Source organism: Portunus trituberculatus, chromosome 15 (genome assembly GCF_017591435.1).
Source record: "Portunus trituberculatus isolate SZX2019 chromosome 15, ASM1759143v1, whole genome shotgun sequence".
Classification (NCBI taxonomy): domain Eukaryota; kingdom Metazoa; phylum Arthropoda; class Malacostraca; order Decapoda; family Portunidae; genus Portunus; species Portunus trituberculatus.
This window is the reverse complement of record NC_059269.1, coordinates 7,212,077-7,228,628: the sequence shown is the minus strand read 5'-3', so window position 1 is coordinate 7,228,628 and position 16,552 is coordinate 7,212,077. Positions and strand designations below refer to the sequence as shown.

At 42.2% G+C, this 16,552-nt stretch overlaps 1 protein-coding gene across 4 annotated transcripts in view; it reads right to left on the bottom strand.

Moving 5' to 3' along the window:
- The window catches only part of LOC123504105, a 77,160-nt gene extending 61,320 nt beyond the window's left edge, over nucleotides 1–15,840 (bottom strand). For 3 of the 4 annotated variants that reach the window (XM_045254417.1, XM_045254421.1, XM_045254419.1), the window contains exons 1-2: nucleotides 15,639–15,825; nucleotides 1,290–1,668 (exon numbers count right to left, since the gene is read on the bottom strand). In XM_045254417.1, the coding sequence (XP_045110352.1) occupies nucleotides 1,290–1,342 (53 nt within the window). In that variant the 5' untranslated portion in view covers nucleotides 1,343–1,668; nucleotides 15,639–15,825. Of the gene's footprint in view, nucleotides 1–1,289; nucleotides 1,669–15,638 lie in introns of all 4 variants that reach the window. The other variant, XM_045254418.1, reaches the window with a different exon arrangement.
- Between the last annotated feature and the right edge of the window lie 712 nt (nucleotides 15,841–16,552).

Below are 16,552 nucleotides of genomic sequence, written 5' to 3'. Positions count from 1 at the left end.
TGCATACAATTTAACAATACAATTTCAGCGACAAAATTCGGTACGCCTCACGTGTATTAAAATTCTAAATCAAATTATTATCTTAGTTTAATTATCCCTTACCTGTGCAAGTACTCATTACACTTCAGATTTAATGAGTGATTTGAAGACTTAATTAGGTAAAACTTATAGCATTAGTACACTTTGGAAACTATCTATATACATTCTTCAACATTAGATATGAAAACATTACCTATATCTTACCATAAACCTTTTCTTTGTTTACACGATTTAAGAGTGTGAAATTATCCTATGCCTTATGTGGTATCATTGTGACATTTAAAGATATGTAATTATATGCTAAGTACCAGCAGTTTCTTCTCCTTGATGTAATTAGCAGGTATATCAAGGTGTGTGTGTGTGTGTGTGTGTGTGTGTGTGTGTGTGTGTGTGTGTGTGTGTGTGTGTGTGTGTGTGTGTGTGTGTGTGTGTGTGTTTCTTCCTGGTAAGATGTGCTACAAGGACGGACAAACTAACAGAGAGAGAGAGAGAGAGAGAGAGAGAGAGAGAGAGAGAGAGAGAGAGAGAGAGAGAGAGAGAGAGAGAGAGAGAGAATTTACACAGACACACGGAACTCCCTTTTAGTCCAAATTCCAGTCTTCTTCCTTCGCTTTCTGAGTCTTCATCTCCCACCTTGTCTTCAGAATGCCCTGAGACCATTAGAGAGAGAGAGAGAGAGAGAGAGAGAGAGAGAGAGAGAGAGAGAGAGAGAGAGAGAGAGAGAGAGAGAGAGAGAGAGAGAGAGTCTGTGAAACGCTATAATCAAAACCTTTAATGTTTCCAGAAACTGAAGCAAAATTTCCTGGAAGAAGCAAGATCGTCCAAGAGAGAGAGAGAGAGAGAGAGAGAGAGAGAGAGAGAGAGAGAGAGAGAGAGAGAGAGAGAGAGAGATCCAGGAAGTCAGAAGGGGAAAGATAACCAGAGTAAGAGGAACAGCGGGAACTTAGGCGGGGAAGTGGAGAGGACCTGAGAGGAGGAAGAAGGGGCGAGGGAGGAGGGAAAAGGAGAGAGAAGCAGGCAGAGGATGGCAAGACAGAGCAGGCAGAAGTGGAAACAACGATACGCGAGGAAGAAGAAATGGAAGGGAACTAAGCAGGACACAGCAGGCAACAACAACACATACACAGAGAGAGAGAGAGAGAGAGAGAGAGAGAGAGAGAGAGAGAGAGAGAGAGAGAGAGAGAGAGAGAGAGAGAGAGAGAGAGAGAGAGAGAGAGAGAGAGAGACACAAAGGCAGGCAGTGGACTCACCCCATGGAGGGCACCGTCGGGCTGAGCGAGGGTGGAGTCTTGCCGTCAATCATCTTTAGGGAGTGACGTCACAGTTCGCACGCGCGAGGGACAGTGACGTCACGGCTGGCACACGCAAGCGGCGCACGCGGTACGGAACAAGAAGGAAACAAGACCAGCACTGTAGTTGAGACGCATCACACACACTTAGGTCTCCGTTCTCGCTGGCGGTCCGTTTCAAACATCCGTTCACTGAGGCGGCTGCTGCTTCTGCTATGTGAGGAGAGAAGCTGCTGCCGGCATGCCCTCACTACTCCCAGCAGGCGAGCACAGCGGCTGGCGGCACTACAGCGGCCAGGCCAGTCTGTCCATGGTTCCGGCCGGTTCACGGGTCACCAACCTGCACACGTGAGGAAGACGACAAAATATGCATATTAATAAAAGAGAATTACACACACACACGTAACTCTAAATATACAAATCATGTCAGCTTGAGTATAAGTGCATTAATATGTTGTAGATGAGGTAATCTGATTTACATCTTTAGTAATACATAAGTTTATCATTAAAGTAGATTCAAAGATGTATTAGAATTCATATGAGGGTTATACGCCGTCACACAAGTCTGGTACTAGAACGCTTATAGACAAGATGTGTGTGTGTGTGTGTGTGTGTGTGTGTGTGTGTGTGTGTGTGTGTGTGTGTGTGTGTGTGTGTGTACGCTTAAAATATGCACCAATCTGGAATATAATTACACACTAGTGCACCACAGAGACCTGTCGATCGAAGGTACGAGAAAAGTTACTAAATTTGGACAATACTACTTAGAAAATCTGTCTTATCGCTGCCGTAGATTATTATTCACGCTAAGGCTTCACCAACTGGCCTTCCGTCAACTTTAAGGCGCCGCACTACGAGAGAGAGAGAGAGAGAGAGAGAGAGAGAGAGAGAGAGAGAGAGAGAGAGAGAGAGAGAGAGTCGTTACTGCTTACGGATTAATGAAACTTCACTCCTACAAAAAAAAAAAAAACAAATCAATGCTAATCAATCTATGGCGGATATTGCGGGTTAGTCATCACTCCCCGCCTTCCCTTGGGTGCGGCTCGGCACGCCCTTGTGGAGAGTGCAGCGTGAACGTTAAATCATGGGCAGGAAGTCGAGAAACACAACGGACTCTCTCGGTACACGAACACAAGAAAAAATAAGGGGAGCTCCAAGAAGCCACCATACCTACACATAGCAGTCCCTGTAAGGATAAGGATCTCTCCCTTAACTTGAACTCATTTGATATGCTAATAAACTAATCGTCACTGTCAGCAGATCGTGGAGGTAAACTTAAAAGAAAATGGAAAATCAAAGTGAGTGAAGCACGTGACTCCACTTCTGATTACATATACAAGACACCTTATTTACGCGCTTATGTACTGATAATTTGCGACGAATGCAGTGTACGTTAGCCTGCAGGGACAATGCTTGAGGGGGATGCAGAAAAAAGAAGTGAGAATAGAGAAGATAGACAATAAAATAAGAAAAAAGTAAAGAACAGAACAAGAAATCTAGAAGACGAAGAAATTAAGAGAGGAGACAAGAAGAGCAAAAAATAGACGTCAGAACAAGATATGAAGAGAAGAGAGAGGCGCCGCCAGCAAGTATGAACCAACACCGAGTCACTACGAACGTTCCCTATGACCTCGTGCACGCCCAAAGAAAGTAAGAGAGTCCCGCGTCAGAGCATACTTATTGGCCGCGTCGTGGCGGTGGTGGTGGTAGCGGTGGTGGCGGAACCCGTGAGGAGAAATGATAACCACTATTATAAGTGCCACTGATCAATAACTAGGAAGGAAGAGAGAGTAGGAAGGAAGGAAAGTTGAAAGACGACCATGGAACGATTTGAAAAACCTTTAAGCAACGCAGGACGGCAATGCTATTCTAAGCTCTGTTTACCTCCACGTCAACACCCCGGCAACACGAGCCACCTACCTACTCCTGTCCTTTCTCATCATTCTTCGCCCTCCTCCCCTCCCCAGCTGACCCGCCAGCGTTCCCTCACCCCACCAAGCAGCAGTTAAATGCCTCTATTCACGCTTGCCACCACCACCACCACTGCCACCACCCCTGCTGTTGCTGCTCGCTAAGATACTTACCGCTTACTCGTCTTTAAGGCTTGCGTATCTCCGCGTCAGAAGGGAAAGTGACGCCCCGAGCCCTCAGCAAACACACCGTAACAGCCTTGACGCGGTGCGGGGTGAGAGGGGCGGAGTGATGGTGATGGACAGTGAAAGCAATGAGCGCCGCGTTAATAAAGTAACCGAAAACGGTGTTGGGGAAAACTAATAATGAAGAGGGACGTTGGGAATGATGGTTTAGTCCGGGGAAAGTATGTTGAGGTGAGTACGCCGCTACAAAATGACGGTGTGGTGAGGTGGAAGAGGGTGACAGCTACGTATGAGGGCGAGATTATGGATATGAAAGCCTCGGTACTGCAACATGACACGCCAGAAAACTGTGGTGCAGTTATTAAAGGCCGCTGTGAGCAATGTACAACAATGTGTTCCTGCGGTACAATATTAAAACAATAAACTGAGATAATAATACTCAGAAAATGACAAAATGAGGTGAAAATAATAACACGAAAGGCTTTAATGAGGAGAGAAAGTGACAAACAAATCCAGCCCTACTACGAGTTCCGAATGTTCTTGTAATGAAAGGAACAGCAATAAAACACGTGCACCACCAGTACACGAAAAGAATGATGAAATTTGCACCATAACAATGATCGATACATTACAAAATAGCGAGGCAATTAAACACGGCACTGTACTGTCTGTAAAACTAAAATTAATAAACGCGGATGTTCACAATGCAACACAGGACGCGACAACAGCAACAGCGGAGCCAGCACGCAGCAACACGGCAAAAGTTAAAGAGCAACACTACTACTAGAGAAACACAACGTGCTATATATACTGCATGACTCTATCCCTTTTCTCCCCTCCAGCAGATGCATTCTGAGCTACACACACTACTACTAAGGGTTACAGGAAACTTGCAATAATACATCTTTTATATATCTCTCTCCCTACTTCCTCCTTTTCCTCCATTCACCCAAGACACAGCCACTGCAGACTTTATAAAACTACACACAAGGGGCGCAGGAAACTCGCAATAACACTTCTTTTATAACTTTAACTTTATTGCTATCAGCTTCCTTCCTTCCCCTTCTCGTTTCCTCTTCTCTCTCTCAGTCAATGTCTACAACTGTAAATATTTTGTAACTTACAACACTTCACTCATCAAGCTCAATAATAAAAAAAATACATGTTTAGTGTATAAGCCTAAGATGTCGTGCTTTTAATACAATATGTGGTCTAAAATAACTTGGTGGAAAAATAAAAGAATTACATTAAAAACTAACTACGAAAAGACATATCCATACTGAACACTTTTCTACATATCTTTTAATTCATTTTCTCTTTGCATCCGTTCCTTAACTACATCTGCGCAACCGACGTGTAGTAACTTTACACACGTCACCAGTAACTCATAACAACACAATTTATTACCATCTTATCCTTTCCTCCTATACGCTTCCTTCATCATCTACCGTTCCACTCATTAACGTACGACTACTAAGGAAATTACTGTACAGCACCATCACACGTCCAAGGCATTACCATCTTTTTACACCTTATCCTTCCTTCCTTCCACGCTTCCTTCATCCTCTACTCTTCCATCACTCATCAACTTAAAGATACTAAGGAAATTACTGTACAGCACCATCACACGTCCAAGGCATTACCATCTTTTACACTTATCCTACTGCTCGCTCAGCCAAGATAAATCTACTGCAGAAATTACTGTACCTTCACAGCATCATGTTCCCTGTTGCCGCCTTCACCTTCCCGCCTCTCATCAGAATCTAATTTACCTATATTGAATTACCGTCACAGCCTTCCATGTCCCCCTAACGCTCAGAGTAAAGACGTATAATGTGCCTCTCACAAGGATGTTAAGTGCAGCGACATCAACACAGACGGAGGGTATGAAAATACGGGAGGGGAGAGGAAAATATAAGTTAAGTATAGTTTCATATTGCAAGGTACGAGTGACTACTGACAGTAAATCTCTGCAAAACTCATATTTGCTTCTCGCGTCATCAAAGAGCCAGCTGTAATCTCTCTCTCTCTCTCTCTCTCTCTCTCTCTCTCTCTCTCTCTTTCTCACGAAACGAGTATGTGTGTGTGTGTGTGTGTGTGTGTGTGTTTATGAGAGAGAGAGAGAGAGAGAGAGAGAGAGAGAGAGAGAGAGAGAGAGAGAGAGAGAGAGAGAGAGAGAGAGAGAGAGAGAGAGAGAGAGAGAGAGAGAGAGAGAGAGAGAGAGAGAGAGACGTGGTGGCGGCGACAGTGATCAAGATGTATAAACTCTACGGGGATTTCTTGCCCGTTTTGGAATACATTTCGCTGACCTTGGGTGAATGACTGACGGTAAGTATCACTTATTTATCTCCACAATCACGCCTATCACTCTCATGGGAACGAAAACGCGGCGGGGGAGAAGGAGAGAGAGACAACGTGGGGAATGAAGAGAGAAAGTGAAATTTAGATACACATGAAAATTAACAAAACACTATATTTAATCAAGATATAAATAAAAACTATAAAATTATAAAGTAAAAAAAGACACGATGATAACAATGTATAATTTTGAGGAAAAGGAAGCGTGTTTATGATTAAATAAAGAATAAAAGGGCGGGGTTGACACACTGCATAAGTCAAGGACATTCCATACTGTTGCTGAAAATAATAATGATGACCGTGCAGAGAGAGAGAGAGAGAGAGAGAGAGAGAGAGAGAGAGAGAGAGAGAGAGAGAGAGAGAGAGAGAGAGAGGTAGGGCATTTCCAGTATTTGAGAGTACGTTGCTGCCACAAAGCGTAAACAGCACAGTCACTGCCACGTAAGCTAGTGGTGTAGACTCGTTCTAAATAAATATAATCTGTCGCTGTCTCACTCCCACCTCTCTCTCTCTCTCTCTCTCTCTCTCTCTCTCTCTCTCTGTGTTCGCGTACTTGACTGCTCATTCTTATTGCATCTTACCGTTACAACCTAGTCTGTTGTATAGTAATTTCATGTGCTCTCTCTGTCCCTCAGTCTGTCCTTAGCAGCGTGATAGGAGGAGCAGAGGGATCAGAGGCAACGTTCCTTCCTTTCCTCTTTCCTTCTTTCTCCTCGACAAAAACACATCGATGTATGGGCAGCAGTTGAGGGAAGAGGACAGCGCGGCCAAGTGTATCTATGGTAGCCGCGGCCCGCCTCACACACCGATAAATCTAGGATGCTTTGGCTATTGTGCATTACGCTTGGCAAAAAGGTAAGGCGGGTAGTGTACGCACGCTACTGCCAGGACTGATACACAGGGCACTGCTCGGCTTGGGAACGGGGTGAGCGGGGAAGCTTCGGGCGGCGAGGGGAGGCGAGGAAAGATGTGGGGAAGGAAGATGTGAGTAGTGATTCTGCAACGGCCTCATGCTTGTCTTATTGTGTGTGTGTGTGTGTGTGTGTGTGTGTGTGTGTGTGTGTGTTATATGTAATTTATACGTAATATTCTTGTTAATAATAAAATAAAATAATAATAATAATAATAATAATAATAATAATAATAATAGCGTAGTAGTACTAGTGGTAGTATTGATAAGTGGAGGAGGAGGAGGAGGAGGAGGAGGAGGAGGAGGAGGTAAGCTTGGGGGAAGCCAAACTGTGAGCGGATGTAAAGAGGGAACGATGAGAGGGAGAGGAAGAGGGAAGAGTGGGGAGGAGGAGAGAACACCGACACTGGCAGAAAGCAGAGTCAGTAGCAAGACATTTTTCATTAGGCTGGCGAGGTGCGGAAGGAAGAAAACAACAACTACAGCTTCACATGAGATGCAACTTTTCATTGCATGAGCGGGAGCAAAATGGATACGCGAGACTGAGGAGCAAGATGCCCAGTCATACGAGGAAATCCCTACATGAAAAGCTTGGATGGCGACATTAACAGTCAACGTTCTTGTAAATGAGGAGTAAGAGGAGGAGGAAGAAAAGTTTAAGTAACGTTTTTTTATATTCAAACGTTTCTTAAGATCAGAATGAGATATATTTTCTAAAGCTCCATACTCTTATTTCCTCCACTTCTCTTATTTTCATTACACATCAATTAATTATACATACGGATTAACTCAGTTACAAATGCGATCTATAATACACAATTTCCAACATCAAGTCTAACTATTATTAACATATCTGCAAGGTCTTCCCAGTCTCTTCCTTCTCGTTGCGTCGAGATGGGATGAAGCAAGACACGAGTGTGAAATAGTAAAGAACTGTGTTGGAAAAGGGAAAGCATAAAGTGTTGCAACATATTTTGGTATACAGGCAATCGAGAAGAGAAGAAAGTAATGTTATCAGCACTGCATTTTGTCCTTTCAGTTATTGGTATCTGGTGTGTGTGTGTGTGTGTGTGTGTGTGTGTGTGTGTGTGTGTGTTTACCTAGTTGTAGTTTTACAGGGCCTGGTCTTTATGCTCGTGTGGCCCCGTCTCCATATCTACACTTATCCAATCTTACTTTAAAAGTATGTACACTCGTTGCAGACACTACTTCTTCATTTAAACTGTTCCGCGTCTCAATACATCTTTGCGGGAAACTATATTTTTTAACATCTCTCAGACATCTTCCTTTTCTCAGCTTTTTGCTATGCGATCTTGTGCTTCGAATGTCATATTCTTCTCAGGATCACTTTCTCATTATCCACTTGGTGTGTGTGTGTGTGTGTGTGTGTGTGTGTGTGTGTGTGTGTGTGTGTGTGTGTGTGTACACGAGCGCGCGCGATGCTTGATACAGACCGATAAGCACAGCTTTTCATGTATCTTGTCGACAATAAAACACTGATACGCGAAACCCCACAAGATTCATTCATTACACGCCTCTCCTTTCATGGGATGAGGTTCGCAGTTACTAGTGCAGTCCTTGAAGCAGAGAGAGAGTTGTCTGGCATGTTAAACAAACATTAATAGGCGGCGTCAACATGTCCACCCCCGGATACACACTAATGTCGATAAATAAATAACAACCATGTCCATAATCTGGCTACCAATAGGCTCAGTCTGGATGCTTCGAGTCACCACTTATCCAAAGCTTTTTCCTGTTCACACGTAGGCACTTGCTAATGAAGGTCGTGGTGGCTGTGTGATGCCAGCATCATGTGTGCGACCATGTGATAGTGTGCGTGATCTCATTCGCCTAAATAAGAGAATGCAACTAACATTTCATTAGCAACATGACGTCTTTACATTTAACCATGTACACTACAACGCACGGACCTCGCACAAAGCCACCCTTCTTAAAGAAACCACGCAAAAAACCACAAAACTAACTACACCGCAAATTCCTTTCATTACTATAAATCACATCATAATGAAGGGGAAGCAACATGGCATCACGGAATCACACCACTATAACCGGATGGAAGTTTCTTCCAACCAGAGAAAATGGCGCACAGAAAAATCGGACTTTCGGGACCAGTTCTCTTGCTCCTGTAAATAGGTGGGAAGAGTGAGTGTGAATAGCCACCTCAGGGCAATCACTGACTTCCGACTGAACTGGAGCTGGCCTGTAAATAATGAGACGTATACCGAACAAGGTACTGTGACTAGCCGTGCCTGTGTGAGTTCCTGTCCAATGTTCTGTACTACAACGATTTTTTAAGTATCAAAATTTTCTTAAAGCATCAAACGAAAAAGGTTCATTACTTCTTCCACCTACGCACAGGAAGCAGTCAGGCAACTCCCTACTAGTTCCATGGATACAAAAGCAAAATTAGATACAGAAAAAAAAATAAAGATGCCAAATGCGTGTAACTTTACTTTACCTAACAACACCTGTTCTACACACGTGGATTTCAGCTTCACCTTGGTTTTGATTGCATGGAACTGATAACCCTTGGAAAAAAAATGTGATAAGATAGAAAAGCAGATACGGAGATGAACAACTCAATGACAATAATACGCTTGCATATGAGGAGTTAAGTAATAAGATACAAAGTAGAGAGAGAGAGAGAGAGAGAGAGAGAGAGAGAGAGAGAGAGAGAGAGAGAGAGAGAGAGAGGTAAGACTGGGTAGGTGAGGTGAAGGTAGGAGGGCAAGGTTTATCACTCCAAGGAATATTTTTAGAGAAAGTAGCTGTGACAGGTTCTCAAGCATATGCCAAAGAGAAAATGAGTCTCTCTCTTTCTCTCTCTCTGGAATGAAAAACGACTTCAGAGTGCTACATTAACTTAACACATGACATTTACATCAATAAAAACACACCGCTTAGGTACATTCTAATAGGTACGTGTAAAACAAAAGCAATATATTCCCCATTGACATTTCTAATAAAAAATCTCCCACACACACACACACACTCTCTCTCTCTCTCTCTCTCTACTCCGCTACATGACATATTAGTTAGACACTGTTGGCAATGTGTGCTTGGCTGATTCAAGACTTTAGCGCGGATAAGGCAAATCAAACACCCTGACAGAGATCTAGAGGTGTATTTGTGTTTGTGTTATACCTTTAAATCTTTGCAAATATTTTGGTGAAAGGACTGTCTTGACTGAGTTGTCTGATTCTTCTTCACTTCGCCGTCATAAGATGGCTGCATTTACAGGAAAAACAGTAATCGTGATCTATAAGGACTGTTGTTTCTTTTTGTGATAACTGTTGGTCATTCTAAATGTGACGCTTACATGAAATTAGGTTTACAGTTTGTGCTTTACCTATAAACACGTTCTTGCTTTGAAAATACTAAGATATAAGTTGTGAAAAGAGGTTGGTAGATTAGATGTGTGTGTGTGTGTGTGTGTGTGTGTGTGTGTGTGTGTGTGTGTGTGTGTGTGTGTGCGCTGGCTTCACAAGCCAGAGGACCGGGGTTCGATTCCCCGGCCGGGTGGAGATATTTGGGTGTGTCTCCTTTCACGTGTAGCCCCTGTTCACCTAGCAGTGAGTAGGTACGGGATGTAAATCGAGGAGTTGTGACCTTGTTGTCCCGGTGTGTGGTGTGTGCCTGGTCTCAGGCCTATCCGAAGATCGGAAATAATGAGCTCTGAGCTCGTTCCGTAGGGTAACGTCAGAGACTGCAGCAGATCAAACAGTGAAACACACACACACACACACACACACACACACACACACACACACACACTAATATTAACGAATTTGACCTCAAATGTTCAAGAAAAAAATTAAAAGAAAAACTAATCAAACTTTGAAGAAAGAAACACTAATCCACTTTTTATACTCTATAATATTTAGACAACATAGGCCAATGTTATAATGTCAGAGAGAGAGAGAGAGAGAGAGAGAGAGAGAGAGAGAGAGAGAGAGAGAGAGAGAGAGAGAGAGAGAGAGAGAGAGAGACTACTTAACAATTTCATTATTTACATACATATATAAAAAACATACATATATAAAAAAGTTGTAAGAACCCGTCATCTTTTCCTTGATCCTGTACAGAGACCGCTTAAATGTGCAGGAAATGTGGCTTCAAGACTCACCAGACCACTCACATGTCCAACACAAAAAGATCCCTACCAAACCACAAACAAGTCACGAAAATACAAATTCGAACACATGGAGATCGTAATTGAACCTTCCCTTATTCACCAACACCATTCTAACGACGGCTAGGACATTGCCATCTACATTCAGACCATTCCAGACCAAGTATAAGACCAGATCACTGTTTTAAAGAACAGCCAGATAATCATAATCCTTCTTAGACCAAGAGTACAGCTATTTGTAAACGCCAGCAGTTCTTCCTCGGGTAAAAGACACAAATCTGTAACGTTTTAAGCTACTGAAGTTACGCACATGATATTTAACAAACTGGAGGAATGTTATGGATAATGATGGAGGTAGTAGCAGCAGCAGCAGCAGCAGTAGTAGTAGTAGTAATGATGGTGGTAGTAGTAGTAATGGTGGTGGTGGTAGTAGTAGTAGTAGTAATGGTTGTAGTAGTAGTAGTAATGGTGGTGGTGGTAGTGGTGATAGTAGTATTAGTATTAGTAGTAGTAGTAGTAGCAGTAGCAGTAGAATCAGCAGTAGCAGTAGCAGTAGAATTAGCAGTAGCAGTAGAAGTAGCAGTAGCAGTAGAAGTAGCAGTAGCAGTAGAAGTAGCAGCAGTAGCAGCAGTGGCAGCAGTAGTCATCGTAGCAGCAGCAGGAAATATTATAAATGATAGGAGCAAGAAATCTTATTAATTTTTCAAGACTATCTTTTTACATTACGATAAGGAGTACTAGAAATTATATAGAGAAAATTACAGCGGAGGATAAAAATAGCAAAAGTAATAACAGTAGTAGTAGTAGTAGTAGTAGTAAAACAAATTCTTTTATTTACCTTTATCAAACGCAAAACACTACAACAACACACAACATATAATTGCCGTCACCAACACATTAAACGCACAAACTACACTTACGAATGGAAGGCAGTACCTATGTGGACGTGTATAACTGTGTGGCAGCTGCAGTTACGTCACCACTACTACCACCACCACCACCACCTTCACGTTCTCTCGCTCCCCTAAGTTGAATGGATAAAGCCGTGATCACACACCTCCACATAACAGCCTAACAATGCATCATTCCCTTCACCTTCCACACCCTCAGTCCATCTTTCACGGTTACACCTGAAGCGGAAGCCCACGTCGCACCACCGAACAAGTCACAGTCATCTCTCGACACAATCTTCCTCACTATCATATCACGGGACAACAAAAAAGGAGATAAACATACTATAAACATATATACATACAACACAAGAGCAATTCTAAAGCCATCTTGTTAGTAAGTGTATTTACCAACTACTTTCTCATAACTGCACTCCTCTCCTAGTACTTCAAAGCGCTGTTGTAAAAATAGGTAAACTTCTGCACATATGACACTCAAGAAAATCGAGCTGCCACACGCACAAAAAACACTGGTCATGTATCCTAGTGGAGCACGAGTAGGTCAAGATTTCGCTGCCTCCCACCGCTCCTACGTAGGTACACCGTGGGTAAGATGAACGCGGCCAGGCAGGGAAGGCTGGCGCGGAGCAAAATGGCGTGGGTTAGCGAAGCAGTACCTACGCGGGACCTCCTGTATCGAACGCCTAGATTTGTTACCTTCTGTTACCTGTGCCTCTCCTCCATCCTCCTGCATCCCTTAACATGATTACTGAAGTTCAATATACATATGTTACCTTTACTAGGACTACGAGAAAAATGGACTAAAAGTAGCATTTCCACCATTTACTGGCAGCGTAGGTATGTCAGCTGCTTGGTGGAGGAATGCTGGTAGGTCGACTGCACCTAAGGCACCTTCTCGTCTGGTCAACACACTGTAGTAGGGCTTATTTCAACATGTCTTGTTGTCTTGTGGGTTAAGTTATTTAAAGTTAAATAGTTTTTTAGATTTTGCCTTAATGCTAGCGTGACCGTACGTCTGCATGCATGCATGTATGTATGTATGTATATATGTTTGTGTGTGTGTGTGTGTATATATATATATATATATATATATATATATATATATATATATATATATATATATATATATACACACACACACACACACACACACACACACACACACACACTATCTTAAATAATGTAAAAAAATGCTTCTGTCGGAGGTAACGTAGGTGTACCTATTCTACCTACTTCATACATGATGTGTTGCGTAGCGGCAGTGAGTGTATACACATAGTAGATGTGATTATGAGAGAAACGATATTAAACAACAATGCTATATACTCATATACACATTACTTTGAACACAATCAACATAAAATAATAATCATAACTTTCTCAGGAGAGTAATAATATTGATGACAATAATAACAACAATAAACACACACACACACACACACACACACACACAAATGAAAAAAAAAACCTGAACCTCAACTCAAGTGCAAATATCACCAACACACACCCTTTACCATTACATCTGATTTTTGAGATCAAGCGAACTGTCTAACACATTAATTTACTTTCATATTTTAGCATCACTGACATTGTGTCCAAAATGTTGGAATATTCAACGATAAGGCAGCTCAGTCAAACTTTCTATTCTACATGTAAACACTTCCAATTAATTAGTTAATCTACATATTGTGGTCTCTTGTTCGAGTAAAATAATGCTTAAAAGACTAGATTCTTTTTAACTACAGTCTCATCTTTGTGTTGGTTTGCTACCAGTATTTGCAGTACATCGCAGGCAATGTTAGTACAAGCGAACAAGGGAGGTCTTCTAATGTGTCTGGGCGAGGCCTTCACGTGGCATATCTCCACATAAGGTTACGGCACTCGTCTATCAACAACTTGCAAGCGCTCATTGTATTTCCAACATCTTTGTGCTCCTTGTCACACAGCATCGATCCCATGACGCCAACACACAGTCTTATCTGGCACCTGTCAAGCACAGTTTCTGCAGTACCAGTCGCGTCATCAATTCAGAAAAGATATGATTTACACGGCTCCAAATTTTGCGGTACTTATACATGATGTGATTTTGATGCAAAACACACTTTAAAACTTTCAATAATTGCAGACTTAGTATCACTATAGAAGCTAAGAATCTTCAAGCAACATTACTGTATTTAAATGAAGAAAAATCTTATATTCTACATTCACAGCTGCTACTATTACTACTACTATTTGTTAATAATAATAATAATAATAATAATAATAATAATAATAATAATAATAATATTATTATTATTATTATCATTATTAGTTAGGTATTATTACTATTGATGTTATTATTATTATTGTCATTATTATTATTATTATTATTATTATTATTATTAGTCAACTTTGCTAATCTTACAACTTTACCATTCCATTGTTGTTATTATCACAGTTATCATTACATACATTACGATACACAGTAGTATCGACAGTAATGATTATAGCAACAACAACAGTATCAACATTAATAATAGTATGTTTAGAAGTGGTAATAATGGTCATAAATGGTTGAATCGCTATATCGGTTTGGAACAGAAACAGTATCTGCACTACTACTACCAATAATAATAATAATAATAATAATAATAATAATAATAACAATATCATAGATATGGGCACAGAGCCGTATAGATGGATAGGAGGAAGACAGGAAGACAGGAAGGCAGGAAGGAGAGGAAGGAAAGATGGGAGGATGTTCTGTAGGCGTGTGACTCTGCAGTACCCTTGTGACGCAGTTTATTCCTCTGATTGTTCACACACTGAACCTGACCTCATGCTTGCCCTTGAACTTGTACGCCAGTCATTTCATATTTTATATTAATTCAAAGCAGCAAAATTCCGTCATGACAGTTTTTTGTGGGACGTAATTCGCCTAACGCGACACTACTGTCACTTAATATCATAAACAATTTAGTACCGCAAATTTGTGAATTAAGCTGCGAATTAATACAATCTGTTTAGATCTGCGGTAACGTGCTGGTTCGGACCTGTGTGTAATTCACCACGGTCGTCTGCTGTGTGTGTGTGTGTGTGTGTTATATCATGTACTTTGTCTTTCACTTCCAAATAACTGCATATCACAGAAGAAAAAAAAGCGTTCGTAACAAATCATTATATGGGTAAAGTAAAGTAGAAAAGCGTGCGACGGGGAGGAAGAGAGGCGGCGCCTTAAGAGAGCCCCAGTTACTCTGACGGGACGAAGAGAGCAGCAAAGAGAGTGAGTCGTGGTGGCGGTGGCGGTGGTGGTGGCGGCAGCGGTGAGATGGAGGGAAGTAGCGCCAAGCCTGAGTCACAACACACAACTCAAACACCAAAACTGTCCTAACGCAAAGCACCACTAGGGTCCAAACCATGACTCCTCCCCCTCCTGCTCCTGTGACATAATCCATTACAACATAGTCCTACCCCCCGCCACCCACCCGTCCCCCCAACACAACATTACGCCTACCCACCGGCCTTTACGCGCCGCACACGTCACTCTTACACACACTCATACACACACAAACACACTGACACTTGGCGTTCAGCATGACAGTATATTCGCACGACCATCACCGCTGATTCTATATATAAAAAAGTACACTAGACACTCACATATATACACACACATACACACGTTCACATAAATACACTCACACACATTCGTCACCACTTGTTCATACAAAGTACAGGACTGAAGGCAGCAAGAGTCCATGGCACGCTGTAGATGGTGATAAGGTTGGGTATTCTGCACCACACACCACGAATGCATCCCTTCCAATACATTTTACACACAGTAGAGCATCATCAGCAGCAACTTAACACAAGTATATGTACTATTTTTTCAAGTTTACTCACTCAACATAACAGCAACCCGTGTGTAGCGGTGTCTTATCTTCCTTCACTTGTCTAACTTTCCGAAAGTACGATTAAACACATGATTAGATAATTATCATACATATTATTGCACTTTTTTCACTAAAATAGATAACCTTTGTAATTAATTGTTACGAAGCTCCAGAGGCACGGCGACCAACCTTCCCCCTCTGGTCCGTAAGTGTTACTGGGGTCTGCGCGCGTGTCGGGGGGACGTCGGCACTACATGTCATGAAAAGATGCCACACGTTTCCAGCTAGAAATTCTCCACCCCTTTTCAGATGTTTCTTTAAAATTTGTACGCAATATCCACCCTTCTCTCTAGTCTCGGAGCGCACAGCACGGGTGAAGTCGGGCCGTGCATGATGACCATGTAATTAACGAGATTCATTGCAAGACAAAAAAATATAAATTTACCAAGTGACATTTTTCTCTGCGCCGACGTGCTCATCAATCGTCACTTTAGACTCTTTTCCGTATATCTTTGCCATAGCATTATACTGAATTTATAACAACCTTGTATAATCCTTGGGGAGCACCGGCCTTGAGCGACTGCACACGACCGCCACAACTCAAAAGTCCGGAGCGAAGCAATTAATGAGGACGAGAATTGCTGCAGCAGCTCCCATAGAATGACGTAGGCGTGTAGCGTTGGGTCCAGTTTGGGTACAGTTTTAGGCTTAATAACGGCAGACGAATACTACGATCTAGGCACGTGGACAGCTCAATAGTAGGCCTATGCATCGCGGGTGGGCATTATTTCTCATGGACTCTTGTTGCTGGGTTCAGGAGAATGAAGCCTACTTGTTTTCTTTTATTTTTTACTTTTTTATTTTTTGCTCGTTCAAGGTCAGCCGGCCGGGGAAAGGGCCGCCGCTAGCCTTCTCCTCCCCCAT